This window comes from Narcine bancroftii, chromosome 3 (genome assembly GCF_036971445.1).
Source record: "Narcine bancroftii isolate sNarBan1 chromosome 3, sNarBan1.hap1, whole genome shotgun sequence".
In the NCBI taxonomy this organism is placed as follows: domain Eukaryota; kingdom Metazoa; phylum Chordata; class Chondrichthyes; order Torpediniformes; family Narcinidae; genus Narcine; species Narcine bancroftii.
Genome location: NC_091471.1, coordinates 101,880,552 through 101,897,833, shown reverse-complemented (window position 1 = coordinate 101,897,833; position 17,282 = coordinate 101,880,552). Strand labels below are relative to the sequence as shown.

Below are 17,282 nucleotides of genomic sequence, written 5' to 3'. Positions count from 1 at the left end.
ATTCATCCCTCTAAGTTCATCATTTTGCCTAATAGTCTGAGCTAATGGTTCAATGGCCAATGCAAATAAGGCAGGTGACAATGGGCAGCCCTGCCGAGTTGAATGAGTCAACCTAAATGGCAAAGAAATCTGACCATTTGTCACCATCCTAGCAATCGGGTTTGTATAAAAAAACTTTAACCCAACAAATAAAAAAGGGCCAAATTTTAACCTTAAATTAAAAAAATCCCATTCAACCCTATCAAAAGCCTTTTCTGCATCTAGTGTAACCACCATAGATGGTTAGGCTGCTTTTGGTATGCATTGACCAAAGTAATTAATCGAAGAATATTATCACATGCATTTCTATTCTTAATAGAACCTGTTTGTTCTATTAATACTAGAGCGCATCGGATGTCCCCCAAAGTTCATCAACATGATTATCCAACTGCACGAAAACGAACAAGGTCGGGTCAGATACAGCAATGAGCTCTCTGAACCCTTCTCCATTAACAATGGCGTGAAGCAAGGCTGTGTTCTCGCACCAACCCTCTTTTCAATCTTCTTCAGCATGATGCTGAACCAAGCCATGAAAGACCCCAACAATGAAGACGCTGTTTACATCCGGTACCGCACGGATGGCAGTCTCTTCAATCTGAGGCGCCTGCAAGCTCACACCAAGACACAAGAGAAACTTGTCCGTGAACTACTCTTTGCAGATGATGCCGCTTTAGTTGCCCATTCAGAGCCAGCTCTTCAGCGCTTGACGTCCTGCTTTGCGGAAACTGCCAAAATGTTTGGCCTGGAAGTCAGCCTGAAGAAAACTGAGGTCCTCCATCAGCCAGCTCCCCACCATGACTACCAGCCCCCCCACATCTCCATCGGGCACACAAAACTCAAAACGGTCAACCAGTTTACCTATCTCGGCTGCACCATTTCATCAGATGCAAGGATCGACAATGAGATAGACAACAGACTTGCCAAGGCAAATAGCGCCTTTGGAAGACTACACAAAAGAGTCTGGAAAAACAACCAACTGAAAAACCTCACAAAGATAAGCGTATACAGAGCCGTTGTCATACCCACACTCCTGTTCGGCTCCGAATCATGGGTCCTCTACCGGCACCACCTACGGCTCCTAGAACGCTTCCACCAGCGTTGTCTCCGCTCCATCCTCAACATCCATTGGAGCGCTCACACCCCTAACGTCGAGGTACTCGAGATGGCAGAGGTCGACAGCATCGAGTCCACGCTGCTGAAGATCCAGCTGCGCTGGATGGGTCACGTCTCCAGAATGGAGGACCATCGCCTTCCCAAGATCGTATTATATGGCGAGCTCTCCACTGGCCACCGTGACAGAGGTGCACCAAAGAAAAGGTACAAGGACTGCCTAAAGAAATCTCTTGGTGCCTGCCACATTGACCACCGCCAGTGGGCTGATAACGCCTCAAACCGTGCATCTTGGCGCCTCACAGTTTGGCGGGCAGCAGCCTCCTTTGAAGAAGACCGCAGAGCCCACCTCACTGACAAAAGGCAAAGGAGGAAAAACCCAACACCCAACCCCAACCAACCAATTTTCCCTTGCAACCGCTGCAATCGTGTCTGCCTGTCCCGCATCGGACTGGTCAGCCACAAACGAGCCTGCAGCTGACGTGGACTTTTTACCCCCTCCATAAATCTTCGTCCGCGAAGCCAAGCCAAAGAAGAAGAAGAAGGAAGAGAACCTGTTTGATCAGTATATATCAACTTAGGAAAGTATGTAGCAAGTCTATTAGCTAGTACCTTAGCTATAATTTTATAATCTACATTTAATAAAGAAATAGGTCTATATGAAGACACTTTTAATAGATCTCTATCTTTTTTTGGAATAACAGTTATTAAGGCACTTGGGCAAGATTCTAGCAACTTCTGTTCTACAGTAACATGTTTTAACACATCTCCAAATACACTAGATAAATCATCATTAAAAAAAATTATAAAATTCCACAGGAAATCCATCGTCCCCTGGGGACTTTCCATTTGGCATTTCCTGTATAGCTTCCTCAATTTCAAAATCTGTAAATGGAGATTCCAATTCCTGGATATCTTTCTCATCTAATACCGGCAACCCCAATTTAGATAAATAAGTTTCAATAGAAGCATTATCCCACTTCCCCTCAGAAGTATATAATTTTTGATAAAATGAATAAAACTGGTCATTAATTTCCTGAGGCCTATAGAATTCTTTTTGATGGCATTAATAGTCCGAGATGCCTGTTCAACTTTCAATTGCCAAGCAAGTACCTTATGAGCTCTTTCTCCCAACTCATAATTACGTTGTTTAGTTCGATTAATTAAACACTCAAACTGATAAGTTTGTGAAGTATTATAATGTGATTTCAATTTCACTAATGAGGCTTTTTTATCTTCAGTCACATCCTTCTGAAAATATTTCTCTAACTCAGCAATCTGATTTTCCAACATTAAACTTTCTGCCATAAATTGTTTCTTAACTTTCGTAGAATAACTAATAACCTGTCCCCTCAAATAAGCTTTTAATGCATCCCATATTACAAAGTGACTATCCACAGAATTAATATTCTCAGTCGAAAATAAAGAGATATGCTCTTTAACAAAAGTTACTCTGGTTTTTCAATAACATTGCATTAAACCTCCATCTATATGATGAGCATACCACTTCTTAACTTTCACAAGAAAAAAATAATAATGAATGGTCAGATAGAACTCTACTTTTATATTCAGCTTGCAATACTCTACCCTGTAGGTGTGCTGATACCAAAACAAATCAATCCTAGAAAAAGAATCATGTTGTGATGAATAAAAAAAATCATTCTCTGTAGAATTAACCTTTCTCCAAATATCTACCAGATTTAAATCCTTCATCAATGCTTTAATCTGTATTGCTGTCTTTGCTTTCCTTATACTCTTTGGGTTTCTATCCAATAAAGGTTCCAATACACAATTAAAATCTCCCCCAACTAAAATATTTTCAGTAAATTGAGTTAACAATAAAAAAGCTTCTGAAGTAAACCACTCATCATCTACATTAGGTGCATAAAGATTAAGCAAAGTCCAGGATTCAGCAAAGATTTTACAATTCACCCGTAAAACTCTACCTACATTTCCCTCTGAAGATTCCAATTCAAATGATAAATTTTTATGAATCAAAATTGCCACCCCTTTTGCCTTAGAATTAAAAGAAGAAAAAAACAAATGTACAACCCAATCAATTTCAAATGTTTCTTTTTGGTCAAATGTGTTTCTTGTAAAAAGGCAATATCAATTTTCATTTTTTTATATAAGCCAATACCCTCTTTCACTTAATTGGATTATTTAATCCCTGATCATTAAAAGTTGCAAAATTCAAAGTAAACATTTTTGCTAACTACTAATATATTTACACTTTAAAATAACATTCCTCTTTATAATTCTTAAAAAGCACCAAAAAAAAACACAAAACCCACCCCTCAATAAACAAAAAAAATTTAAAAATTAAAAACCAAAAAATAAAAACCACCCAAAAGGTAGTAACACCCTAAAACACTGGGTGTGGAAAACCCTCTAGTGGTACAATGCAGCCAAAGCTTTCAGTGTCATCCACTCCCCTAGCCATTACATATTCATTATGTAATTAAAAAACAATCAAATATAGTAAATATATTCATCCCAATCTGCATAGGTAGGCCTCAGATCGTCTATACTTTTATATGGTAATTTCTTCTGAAGTTGAGTTTTAGATTTCTTCACATTAGTAGCCATGAAGAATCACTGTTATTCAAAGAACTATTTTTAACCACTTTTTAAAGTGGAGTATTTAATAATCCAGCTGGGGAAAGGTGGAACATATGTCTTTCTTCTATGCCATCTTACCATGCCCCCACCAGATTCTTAAATGGACCTCTAAATGGTAAACGATGATGCCTCTGTACTGTTTTAAATGTTCTATCCTCTACATCTACACTTTGTCTTGTAACACTACACCCTACACTTTCTTTTTATTATTGCACAACCTGCTGCAGTAAATATGGATGGACTTGCCTGAATAGCATCCAAAACAAAGCTTTTCACTATCTCCAGGTATACCTAACAATAAGCAATTTAATTCCAGAGGGCTTTAGAAGCAGATAAATGAGATATAGAATTTGACACATAATGGACTTCAAGCAAAAGGGACATGCCAGTAAGATAATTATGAAGTGATGAAAAGAGCAGAGCAAATTTTAAACTACAAATCGGTCATACAACACTACATTTGCTCATTACCATCTACTGTCTTGTGAGCAGTGGAAGCAGGAGAGAGAACGACTAATTTGCCTCATGACTCCCTCAATTGTGCAATGGAAATGTCAATGCCACATCCTAAAGGAAGAGGGTACAATAAGCATTTTGAAATAATTCCAGAATCTGCAATACCTCGAGAATCATGTCTCCTGGTAAAAGTCTGCCATCTTTAGCAATGGCACCATCTCGATAAACATCTTGTATAACAATATTTTCCAAAGAAGTTTCACATCCTCCCACAATGCTGATGCCAAGGCTTAAATGTGGATCAGAGCGATCGATCTTAATAGTTGTAACTTCACCATCTGGAATGAGGTGATGTAACTTGGGAAATACTGGAAAATTAAAACAAATATGATTGAATGTTTGAATTTTTCCCTTTTTTAAGTAGTTTATTGACTTAAAATGCAAATATGATCTCCAAAACATTTGATCATCTTACATTAACTCAGAATTTCCTGAGAAATGAGCAGCTCTGAATAAAATTCTCAGCATTTATTAACAATTGTTTGAATGCACTTCTATGTTTCTATGTCTCACTTTATCAAATGTCTGTTGCCATTTTGCCAACTTCACTCCAACTTTGGACCTCTCTGGAGCCCTGCAGAGGGGCACCCATTTCCCTCAAGTCTCCCAGCAGTCAACAGAGGGAAATTTGCTTGCTTATTCACTGCCAGCTCTAACTTGGCACTTAGTCACTCCAATCATTTCACTGGATTGGAATGGATTTAAGAGAGAGAAACAAGTTTCAGATAATTTGCATCTACTTAATTGGTGTCATTTTTTAAAGTGCAAACATTATTTAGTTTGAATGCATTTAAAAAAACAAGCCTACTAGTAAAATATTATGATCAATTTCTTTTAATATTAACTGAATGTCTGTGAATGTCAGGGATGCCCAGATGTTCAAATTTCTCGAGAGCTTTGGAAGCCACTTTAGCCACTGGGTACAGCTTAACTGTCCACCAAAGAGTTTGTGTAAGATTTATAATTTAAACCACTTGATTAGCACTATTCAGTGAACATCTCAAGATTAATGCGCATTTAGCACTCGCAGGAAATTCTGAGCATTATCTTTTAGTGAAATTGAACTGCAAAATCAGCAGTTTGACATTTCTGATTAATAGGAATATTTTATTCTATTTACTTAATACACAATATTAATAATTAATACATGTGCACTAGATTACAAAGATAAAAAAGCAATAGCATTTCAGTTCAATATAGCTATGATTCGCAATAACAACATATTACAGCTGTTACGAGCCCAGAGAACTCCAAACCCAGCAGCAATAGATATTCAACAAAACAATGGATACTTAAACAAAAGTTCCTTTTAAGTTTCTTTAAACATAATAACAAGATCAATCTTAAACTTATTACTATTAACTTAACTTAACCTAATTTAACCCCCTTCTAATTCTAAGCGCACGTACATGTAATCTGTATATGTTCAGGAAAGTTCTCTGATTCACTGTCCAATCTCACTTTTCACTTCTCCAAGTTCACCGGTTTCAGGCAATTCTTATACTGTGCACAGAATTCAACATTTATAATTTCCACCAGGCTCTGGGCTTTCAAAAGGCTGAACTCAGATCTCACAACCCATCTTCAAAATGGGTTTTTTCAACAAAATTGCCTGCCATCTTGCTATTTTGCAGCCTCAACTGCTGCTGTAGAACTGACTTCTCTTTCTCTCTCCAAAAGAGAAATCACCGGTCTGTTTTTCCTCTCTCTGCTTGTAAAAATCATATGACTTCTTACAGGGCTCCAAACCCAATCTTTGAATGATCTTATCAGTATTTGAGCATGGACTTTGTTCCATTTGCACCTCCTTGTGCTGTTCTTTCCAAAGCGGTTCCATTGTCTCTGAAAAGTCACTGGTGACACAATGTCTCACTTCAGCAAAGCTCTTGCATTTTAAATGAGATGTATTTTGTGAAGTGTTACTCTGTTTGCGAAGTGTAACCTCAACTGAACCCCCACAATCTCTTTTAAAGACACATTTTACCCTTAACTATTCTAACGAATCCTGTAACACAACTAAGACACTTCCACTAAAAAGATCCCCATTAATTTTATTCTCCAAAAAATCTTTTCCCAAATTCTATCAAGATAATTTGCCTGTGATAGCTTGCTCTAGAATGTTCCTAGATGTTTACAGATATTTCTGGTCAAGTCACATGCACGTGTTCATTGGTTAAACCTGCCTGGTTTCCTGGTGCTGTGCAGTAATACCAATTTAACAATTGAGAAATTTTACAAAGCTAAAAATATATATATACTTTTTAAAAAAAATATATATATACACAGTATGTATATATATGTGTGTGCGTGTTTGTATGTGCATATATATATATACATATATATATATCTTCTTTGGCTTGGCTTCGCGGAAGAAGATTTATGGAGGGGTAATGTCCATGTCAGCTGCAGGCTCGTTTGTGGCTGTCCGATGCGGGACAGGCAGACACAGTTGAAGCGGTTGCAAGGGAAAATTGGTTGGTTGGGGTTGGGTGTTGGGTTTTTCCTCCTTTGTCTTTTGTCAGTGAGGTGGGCTTTGCGGTCTTCTTCAAAGGAGGTTGCTGCCCGCCGAACTGTGAGGCGCCAAGATGTACGGTTTGAGGCGATATCAACCCACTGGCAGTGGTCAATGTGGCAGGCATCAAGAGATTTCTTTAGGCAGTCCTTGTACCTCTTCTTTGGTGCACCTCTGACACGATGGCCAGTGGAGAGCTCGCCATATAACACAATCTTGGGAAGGCGATGGTCCTCCATTCTGGAGACGTGACCGATCCAGCGCAGTTGGATCTTCAACAGCGTGGATTCGATGCTGTCGGCCTCTGCCATCTCGAGTACTTCGATGTTAGGGATGAAGTCGCTCCAATGAATGTTGAGGATGGAGCGGAGACAACGCTGGTAGAAGCGTTCTAGGAGCCGTAGGTGATGCCGGTAGAGGACCCATGATTCGGAGCCGAACAGGAGTGTGGGTATGACAACAGCTCTGTATTCGCTTATACTCTTCAGGTGGTTGTTTTTCCAGACTCTTTTGTGTAGTCTTCCAAAGGCGCTATTTGCTTTGGCGAGTCTGTTGTCTATCTCTTTGTCGAACCTTGCATCAGATGAAATGGTGCAGCCAAGGTAGGTAAACTGGTTGACCATTTTGAGTTTTGTGTGCCCGATGGAGATGTGGGGGGGCTGGTAGTCATGGTGGGGAGCTGGCTGATGGAGGACCTCAGTTTTCTTCAGGCTGACTTCCAGGCCAAACATTTTGGCAGTTTCCGCAAAATAGGACGTCAAGCACTAAAGAGCTGGCTCTGAATGGGCAACTAAAGCGGCATCGTCTGCAAAGAGTAGTTCACGGACAAGTTGCTCTTGTGTCTTGGTGTGAGCTTGCAGGCGCCTCAGATTGAAGAGACTGCCATCCGTGCGGTACCGGATGTAAACAGCGTCTTATTGTTGAGGTCTTTCATGGCTTGGTTCAGCATCATGCTGAAGAAGATTAAAAAGAGGGTTGGTGCGAGAACGCAGCCTTGCTTCACCCCATTGTTAATGGAGAAGGGTTCAGAGAGCTCATTGCTGTATCTGACCCGACCTTGTTGGTTTTCGTGCGGTTGGATAACCATGTTCAGGAACTTTGGAGGACATCCGAGGCGCTCTAGTATTTGCCAAAGCCCTTTCCTGCTCACAGTGTTGAAGGCTTTGGTGAGATCAACAAAGGTGATGTAGAGTCCTTTGTTTTGTTCTCTGCACTTTTCTTGGAGTTGTCTGAGGGCAAAGACCATGTCAGTAGTTCCTCTGTTTGCGCGAAAGCTGCACTGTGATTCTGGGAGAACATTCTCGGCAACACTAGGTATTATTCTATTTAGGACAATCCTAGCGAAGATTTTGCCTGCAATGGAGAGCAGTGTGATTCCCATATAGTTTGAGCAGAGTGATTTCTCACCTTTGTTTTTGTACAGGGTGATGATGATGGCATCACGAAGGTCCTGAGGCAGTTTTCCTTGGTCCCAGCAAAGCTTGAAAAACTCATGCAGTTTGGCATGCAGAGTTTTGCCGCCAGCCTTCCAGACCTCTGGGGGGGGGGGGATTCCATACATACCTGCTGCTTTGCCACTTTTCAGTTGTTCAATTGCCTTATATGTCTCTTCCCGGGTGAGGACCTCATCCAGCTCTAGCCTTAGGGGCTGTTGAGGGAGCTGGAGCAGGGTGGAATCTTGGACTGAGCGGTTGGCACTGAAAAGAGATTGGAAGCATTCTGACCATCAGTTGAGGATGGAGATCTTGTCGCTGTGGAGGACTTTGCCGTCTGAGCTGCGCAGCGGGCTTTGGACTTGGGGTGAGGGGACGTACACAGCCTTTAGAGGCTCGTAAAAACCCCTGAAGTCACCAATGTCCGGGCTGAGCTGGGTTCGTTTGGCGAAGCAAGTCCACCACTCATTTTTGATCTCCCGGAGTTTACGCTGAAGTTGGCTGCATGCGCGACGGAAGGCTTGTTTCTTCTCTGGCCAGGACGGCTTTGTAAGGTGAGCCTGGTGGGCAGCTCGCTTTTTTGCCAGCAGCTCCTGGATTTCCTGGCTGTTTTCGTCGAACCAGTCCTTGTTTTTCCTGGAGGAGAAGCCCAGTACCTCTTCAGTGGATTGCAGTATGGTAGTCTTCAGCTGATCCCAGAGGATTTCAGGGGACAAGTCCGTGAGGCGGATTGCATCCTCGAGCTTAGCTTTGAGGTTTGCCTGGAAGTTTCCTCTCGCTTCGTCTGACTGCAGGTTTCCAACACTGAACCTCTTTCTGGGGGCTTTACTGTTCCTGGGCTTTGGCTTGAAGTGAAGGTTGAGCTTGCAGCGAACCAGCCGGTGGTCAGTGTGGCATTTCGTGCTAGGCATGACCCTGGTGTGGAGCACATCTCGTTTGTCTCTTTCTCGCACCAGGACGTAGTCCAGGAGGTGCCAGTGTTTGGATTGGGGATGCATCCAGGTAGTCTTCAGGCTGTCCCTCTGCTGAAAAAGGGTGTTTGTAATGACAAGCCGCTGTTCTGCGCAGAGCTCCAACAGGAGGCGCCCATTGTCGTTGCACTTGCCGACACCATGCTTGCCCATGATTCCCGGCTAGGTTTCTGAGTCTTTGCCGACGCGAGCGTTGAAGTCGCCAAGGATGACAACCTTGTCGGCTGTAGGGGTGCGTTGAATGAGGTTGCGCAGGTCAGTGTAGAACTTGTCCTTTTCTGCTGGTTCCGCCTGGAGGGTTGGAGCATAGACACTGATGAGGGTGATGCGACGCTTGTTTTGAAGGGGGAGTCACATGGACATGATCCGGTCCGAGTGGCCTGTTAGGAGGTTTTCGAGTTTGGAGGCAATGGAGTTCTTGACCATGAAGCCTACACCAGTTAGGCGTCGTTCATCCATAGGCTTGCCAGACCAGTAGAGTGTGTAGCCCGCGCCGCGTTCTTGGAGGCTGCCTACATCTGCAAGGCGGACTTCACTGAGAGCAGCTATGTCGATGTCAAGTCTGAGGAGTTCATGTGCGATGAGGGCAGACCGACGTTCAGGTCTGTCGGCCTTGTCTAGCATGGTTCTGATGTTCCAGCATGCTAGCTTGAGTTTGTGAGCATTTTTTGAGGGGGAGGACGTGGAGGGGGAGGACGTGGACTTGTCCTCGGGCCTGCGCAAAGGAGCTTTTAGGTGGAGTGCAGTGCGCGCAGTACTGGCCCCACCCTTTACACCCATGGTTCGTGTGCCGTGGCCAAGCAAGCAGGGACGTGGCAGCGAGGTCCTTGGGTCGTAGGTTTTATATCGGAGTGGCCTTCTCCTATGCAGGTTTCTTACCCGGGCTGGAGGGGCCTGCCTCCCCTCCTAGGTCAGACCATACTGCCCGGACCGGGGCCGAGGCCGCCGCTGCTTTCCCTGCGCCCGGGACGGGGCCACCGCCTCCTTCTTTCTGCCCGGACCGGGGCCTCCGCCTGCCTCACTTGACCGAGGCCGGGGACGCCGCCTCGCCTTCGTTCTTGCCCGGGACGGGGCCGCCGCCTCCTTCTTTCTGCCCGGACCGGGGCCTCCGCCTGCCTCACTTGACCGAGGCCGGGGACGCCGCCTCGCCTTCGTTCTTGCCCAGGACGGGGCCGCTGCCTCCTTCTTTCTGCCCGGACCGGGGCCTCCGCCTGCCTCACTTGACCGAGGCCGGGGACGCCGCCTCCCCTTCGTTCTTGCCCAGATCGGGGCCTCCGCCTGCCTCACTTAACCGAGGCCAGCGCCGCCGCAGAGTATGTATACATTTATATACATACATATATATATTCACATATATACATGACAAGTATATATGTGCACACACATAAACATGTACACGTACATACATACACATGTACATTAACTGCATATAGATATATATCCTGATGCAAAAAACTAAATGTGAACAAAGGAAAAATTGCAATATAAATTACATTTTAATTAATGCAGTGCAAGACTGGTGGCAATCAGGAGCCCACAGCAGGCATTGCAAGGAAAATTATAATATTATGTAAAAGTATGAATTATAAATTGTTCACAGAGTGTGTTTTAAATGGCCTATAAAGCCTGATTCCAACCTTGCTTTAGGACAGCATTATTCTTGCTGCAGGGTGCAGACTTCACTGTTGCTCTTTCTTCTACACCCAATCTCTTTGGTTCAGTGTTCATTATTTTTAACAAGGAAAATTACATTTGTGTCAAATACCAGAGGACATACTTAATGTGATGGGGAGTGGGGTGGTCGGGGAGGATAGTTTAAAGAGATCTGAAGGTCAACTTTGTTTTAAATACATAGCGTGGTAAATACCTGAACAGAATGTTAGGGATAATGGTGGAAGCAGACACGATGGAAGCATTTAAGAGGCTTTTAGATGGACTGAAGAATGTGCAGGAAATTCAGGGACATATATCATGTGCATACAGAAGAGATTTAGGTTAACTTAACATCAAGTTTTGTACAAACATTAAGACAGATATTGAAAGGGATGGATAGAATGGATGTGAATAAGATGCTTCTACAAGAACACAGACCCAAAATACAAAAAAATCCTTTACAACAGAAATGAGGAAAAAATTCTTCAGCTAAAGGGTGGCTAATTTGTGGAATTCATTGCCACAAACAGCTGTGGAGGCTGTCATTTGTTATATTTAAACGGTTGATAGTTTCTTCATTAGTAAGGGCATCAAACATTATGCGGAGGAGACAGGAGAATGGAGCTAACATCAGGAATGATTTGAAAGGTGGAGCAGACTCAATGCGCTGAATGGCCTATTTCTGCTCCTATAGAGTAACTTATGATCTTATGGACATCATGGGCTGAAGGGCTTGTACCTCTGCTGAATTATTCTATGTTCTATGTTCTATGATAGATGGAATTGGAATTCAAAGCTTCACATGGTTCAAATGATTACAATCTCACCTTGAGACCATACCAGAGCCCGATAAATAGTGAAGGTTTTCTGCACTCCCTCTCAGAAACTATTTTAGAACAATTGCTACAGCAAATCAAACATAAATCTAAGGAACAACATCTTATACTCTCCCTGGACAGCCTTAAACCCAACAGCATGAATATTGACTTTTCTAATTTTAGGTAATCCTATCTCCTTTTAGTTCCACTGTTTTCATCTTACCTTTATCTGCTCTTGTTTTCACTTTTATCTCTTACTACCCCTCCCCATACCATTAGTCTTCCTCTCCCTGTCTTTTCACCTCTTCCTTCTGTTCAGTGCACTATTACCATTTAGCCCCTCCTCAGCCTCTTCCCCCCCTCCATTTTTCCCCATTTTATATACTTCTGTCTCAGTAAAGTAGTGGTTCTCAACCTTTTTCTTTCTACTCAAATATCTCCTTAAGTAATTTAGTAAGGGATTACTTAAGGTGGTATGTGAGTAGAAAGAAAAAGGTTAAGAACTACTGCAGTAAAGGGTCCTGACCTAAAACATTGACTATCTATGCATGCTGCCTGACCTGCTCAGTCCCTCCAACTCCTCCCTTTTAACTCAAGATCCCAGTATCTGAAGTTTTTCATCTCTCTATAACTGTTTGCTCTTTCAGTTTTTTATGGTAGTACTGAAAGCCACTGAAAGTGTTTGTTACCTTCTTCTGGAAGGGTGGCAGTCTGTACACTTTCACTTGAATCACTTTCAACTAGATTTGAGTTACTAGTCTTGCGGAGATAGGTGAAAGCACGGTTCAGTTTTTTAAAGGATCTGCTTCTCACTGGAGTACGATCAAAATGTCGTTCTATGAGAAAATAAATATTAGTAACATTAGTCACATCAGTTTAACTTATAAATTCATTCCTTACTAATGTCGTAACCTGCAAGTGAACCCTGAAAAAAGCACTTTAATTGACCTCAGTGCCATTTTTATGAATCACAAATTTATACAGCATCCTTAAACTGTGGAGATTTTACCTTAATAAACTTTTAAAATTTTGGAAATCATCCCTTTCTATGCATTCAAGACCAGTTTACTTAATAGAGATTGGTATGAAATTTTTTTTTTAAATTGGAGATTTAGCTCACTAGATTGGAGAAAAAATGACGTTAGGGAGTGTTGCAAAAGCGGTAATTTACTCAAGAGGGATGGATTAACATATTAGGAATCACAGAGAGACTTACGTTTTTTAATACTACTTTTGTTAGGAGTGCTGGAATTGTTCTCTGAATGGCTATCTTCAGAACCGGTTTCAAAGGCGGGATTTATCAGACCTGATTCATTTGTTGTCAAGGCCAGAGCTACAGGTGCAGACAGAGGTGGGGAAAGCACAGGTGCTGTTACTTCACTGCTTTCCACAGGAACCTGTGCCACTGAATTTGTCCCACCTATTGGAGAATGTTCCTGTGAATGCTCCTCTCGTTTTCTCAAGAGTCCACACTGGATCGCTCCTTTGCACCTAAAACATTTATAAACATAAAACATTAAAAAATTTGCTATTTGTGAGTTAAGTTCAACCAAATGGATATTTTGATGTGACCAAATCACATTCGAACATCAACCCGTGCTTGATGACTGACAGTAGAACCCAGTGGCCTCACCAACACTAGTACAATTGTAACAAGTTTTCTATTTTTAAGCTTTAAACCCTTTTCAATAGAGTTCAATTCTTAACTACTTACTTTAGCTGCATGCTAACATTTTATGGCTTTTGATGCACTATCAATAACTCAAAAGACTAATTACAGAATTACAGTTCTTTATTTACAATACACAAGAAGGTCATCCTGTGCTGTGACCCAGGCTTTCTGGGGATGGGTTGTGGTGTTGGAACCTTTATACAGGGTCAAGAGGGAGGAGCCACAGGACGGGGAAGAGCCAGATTAATGAGTGTACAGCAGTTCACCACATTAACCCGTTTTTTTTTGTCCAGCGGGGTGATGTGGGGCACAAAGTCTTATAAAGGTCTTGGAGGTTAAGTCTGTCCAGTGGCCTGGTCTTCCGTTGTGACTGGCGGAGAGTCGGTTGCTCTGCGGTAGCTGGGGCCGTTGTTTCCTCCTGGTCCTCCAGCATTGTGTCAATCTGCTGGGGGCGTGGCAACTCGACTGGAGTGACTGGGGCAAGGGCGGGGCTCAGGTGCCATGGTATGTAGTGTGAGTCCATGGGAGGAGAGGGTGCAGATTGGTGGGTAGGCTCCTCAGGTGCCCCCGCACGCATGAGGTCCCAGATGGAAACATTTCCTCGGAGCCATCCGGGTAGGCCACGTATGCATTTGAATGTAGAAGCTGGACCCTTTTGACCAGTGGGTCAGTTTTATGGCCCCTCACGTGCTTCTATACCAGGACCAGCCCTGGGGACATCAACCAAGTTGGAAGGGTGATCGTCGATGGGGTCTTCCTGGAGAAGGAGAAAATTAGTTTGTGATGGGTAGCATTGCTGGCAGTACATAGCAGTGACCTGATTGTGTGGAGTGCCTCGGGAAGGACCTCCTGCCAGTGAGAAACAGGCAGCCCCCTGGACTTGAGGGGAAGGAGGACGACCTTCCACACAATGGTATTTTCCCTCTGTACCTGGCCATTCCCTTGGGAGTTATAACTAGTGGCGATACCTCTGTCCATTAGGTATTGGTGCAGATCATCGCCTATGAATGAGGACCCCCGATCACTGTGGATGTATGACGGGTACCCAAATAGGGTGAACAAATAGTGCAGTGCCCGGATGACTGTAGTGGTAGTCATGTCTGGGCAAGGGATGGCAAATACGAATCTTAAGTTGGCACATGTGTGAATCGTGTATTGGAGTTCGGTTGGTGCATACATGACCAGTAAGGACACAAATTCAATATCATGAGGGCGCTTAATGCTCATGCATGCACCAACCAAACTCAATCAAAGATTCGCGCATGCGCACAGGAATCAAGATGGCCGTGCCCAACCTATGGACCCAGGGATGCCAACTAACAAAGTAAGAACACACATTTTGATTCTTACATACCCTGTTTCCCTGTATAATTTGTCAAATACAGTTGATTAAAAAGTTTGCTTTAAGACTTCAGTACTCCACGTGTGTGGGCAAAATTCCGACATGTCCATTTCGAGATAAGACTGATTTTTTTGAACCCAATTTCACTCGTAGGTCGGGGAGTACCTTTTAATTATCTCTATAACTACTTATCCACTGGAACTGTTTCCCAGCTCTCACCTTACACCCATGTGGCAGATGAATTTAAAAATCCAGTCAAAAGGAACATCATTATTTTTTTCAGATTCATGTCAGGTGGGCAACGTATTCTGGAACATGTACCCATTCTGCCTTCTACCACGGTGCTAATAATCCCAAACAATGAAGGTGGCAGCTAGACAATCATAAGATGTAGGAGCATTATTATGTCATTTAGCCCATCGAGTCAGCTCCACCAAATCTCGGCTAATGTATTTTTCCTCTCCATACTCATGCCTTCTCCCTATAACCTTTGAAACTTTACTTATCAAGAACATGGCAAACTCCACTTTAAACCTACCCAATGACTTCACCCCACAACCTCCTGGGGCAACACGTTCTACAGATTCATTATCCTCTGATGAAATTTCTACTCCAAAGGGACAGCCTTTAATTCTGACGCCGTGGCCTCTGTCCCTATATTCTCCCAATGCTGGAAACATCCTATCCTCATCCACTCTATCCAGTCCTTTCAATATTTGGTATCCAGAACCAAAAGCTCCTCACACGTTGACCCTCTGATTCCCAGGATCATTTTCGTAAACCTCTTCTGGGTCCTCTCCAATACCAGCACATCTTCCTTAGATAAGGATCCCAAAACACTTCACAATACTCTAATGCGGTCTCACCAATGCCTTGTAAAGCCACAGCATTACATCCTTGCCTTAATATTCTAGTCCTCTGAAAACTAATGCCAAAATTGCATTTGTCTTCCTTATTAATGTCGTAACCTGCAAGTGAACCCTTTCAGGAATCCTGCAGTAGGACTTCCAAGTTCCTCTAGCGCCCCACTTTTGGAATTCTCTCCTCATTTATAAAATAGTCTACTTTTTATTCCTTCTACGACAGTACAGGACCATACTCTTCCCTACACTGTATTTCATCTGCCACTTATTTTGTCCATTCTCCCAAACTCTCCCAAGCCCCTCTGCAGACTGCCTATTCCCTCAAAACTACCCACCCTCCACCTATCTTTTAATTATTTGCAAATTTGGCCACAAAGCCATCAATTCCATCATCTGAATTATTCACGTGGAACACGAGAAGTAGGAGACCCAATACTGACACCTGTGGAACATAACTAGTCACCGGCTAGAAAAGGATTCCTTTATTCCCACACTTTGCCCTCTGCCAGTCAGCCAATTTTCTATCCACACTTTTCCCATAATAGCAACCTTACATATTGCACCGTGTCAAAGGTCTTCTGAAAATCCAAATAAACAAAATTCATTGAATCCCTGTCCTGCTTGTCTTTTATTTTGTCTTGTTTCCTTGAAGCCATTGGGATGGATCTATGCTGTGAGGTTATCTCCCTTCAGCAATAGCTGTAAGCTAACCCTGATGTCCAAGGACTAGCTTGGAAATTCATTCTCTCATCTTCGAGAAAATTAATTTACTTATTTCTGTAATTTATTGGCTGATACAACATCTAGTTAGAAAAATGTTTCAAATCATAATTCAAAGCCAAATGGTGGGTCCTGGAAGGTTCAGAATTTAATGCTCAAAGGGAGTACAGACCATCACAAAGAATCATCGGGTGACCAAAAACAAACAAAACTAACGTGCATCCTTAAAGCAGTTTGAAATACGCAATGGATAAGATTATGCTCGATAAACGTCATTACCTACTTTCAGTTTGATTAGTCAATCCTCACATATTTCTACATCAATGTAACTAGAAACAAAAACTAATAAATAATCTCTGGAGGAAACGGTCAATATTTGAAAGAAAGCAGAAACTGCTGGAAGTACTCAGCAGGACAGGCTGCATTTTGTGGGAAGAGAAATAGTCAACGATTGAGGTCAGAAACCCTTCAGAACTCTGGCAAGTTTCAGATTTCCAGCATATCCACTCTTTTTTATATTCATTTAATTTAGAGGTACGGAACCGTAACAGGCCATTCAGTCCAAACTCGCCTGCACTACCCAATTAAATGCACGTGGCCAATCATCCTACCAACTCTGTATGCCTTTGAAACACGTGAAGAAGCAGAGCATCCGGAGGAAGTGCACGTGGTCACAGGAGACACACAAACTCCTTACAAACAGCGCCAGATTTTAACCTGGGTGGTTGTGCTACCCATGACAATACCGTGCTGCCCATATTTCATTTATAATAAACTTTGTTTCTCTCTCCACAGAGCCTGAGCATTTCCAGCATTTTCTATTTTCATTTTAGATTTTCATCATCTGCAGTTTACTTTTTGCCTTTTCTATAAATAACTTGCTCAATTCCAACACAACGGCACAATCATCATAACTGGAGTACTGAAGAGTAACAAACTAATTCAATTTTTACTAACCAATATTATTGGTACCATAGTAACCAGAGAAAACAAATACAATCAATATTTAAA

General features: G+C 42.6%; 1 protein-coding gene across 7 annotated transcripts in view; it reads right to left on the bottom strand.

Annotated features, from left to right (window-relative positions):
• Positions 1 to 17,282, bottom strand: part of lnx1 (ligand of numb-protein X 1) — a 282,074-nt gene that overhangs the window by 76,238 nt on the left and 188,554 nt on the right. For all 7 annotated transcript variants that reach the window (XM_069924659.1, XM_069924664.1, XM_069924660.1 and 4 more), the window contains 3 exons: positions 12,891 to 13,165; positions 12,364 to 12,510; positions 4,393 to 4,595 (listed from right to left, as the gene is read on the bottom strand). In XM_069924659.1, coding sequence (XP_069780760.1) covers positions 4,393 to 4,595; positions 12,364 to 12,510; positions 12,891 to 13,165 — 625 coding nt within the window. The remainder of the gene's footprint in view (positions 1 to 4,392; positions 4,596 to 12,363; positions 12,511 to 12,890; positions 13,166 to 17,282) is intronic.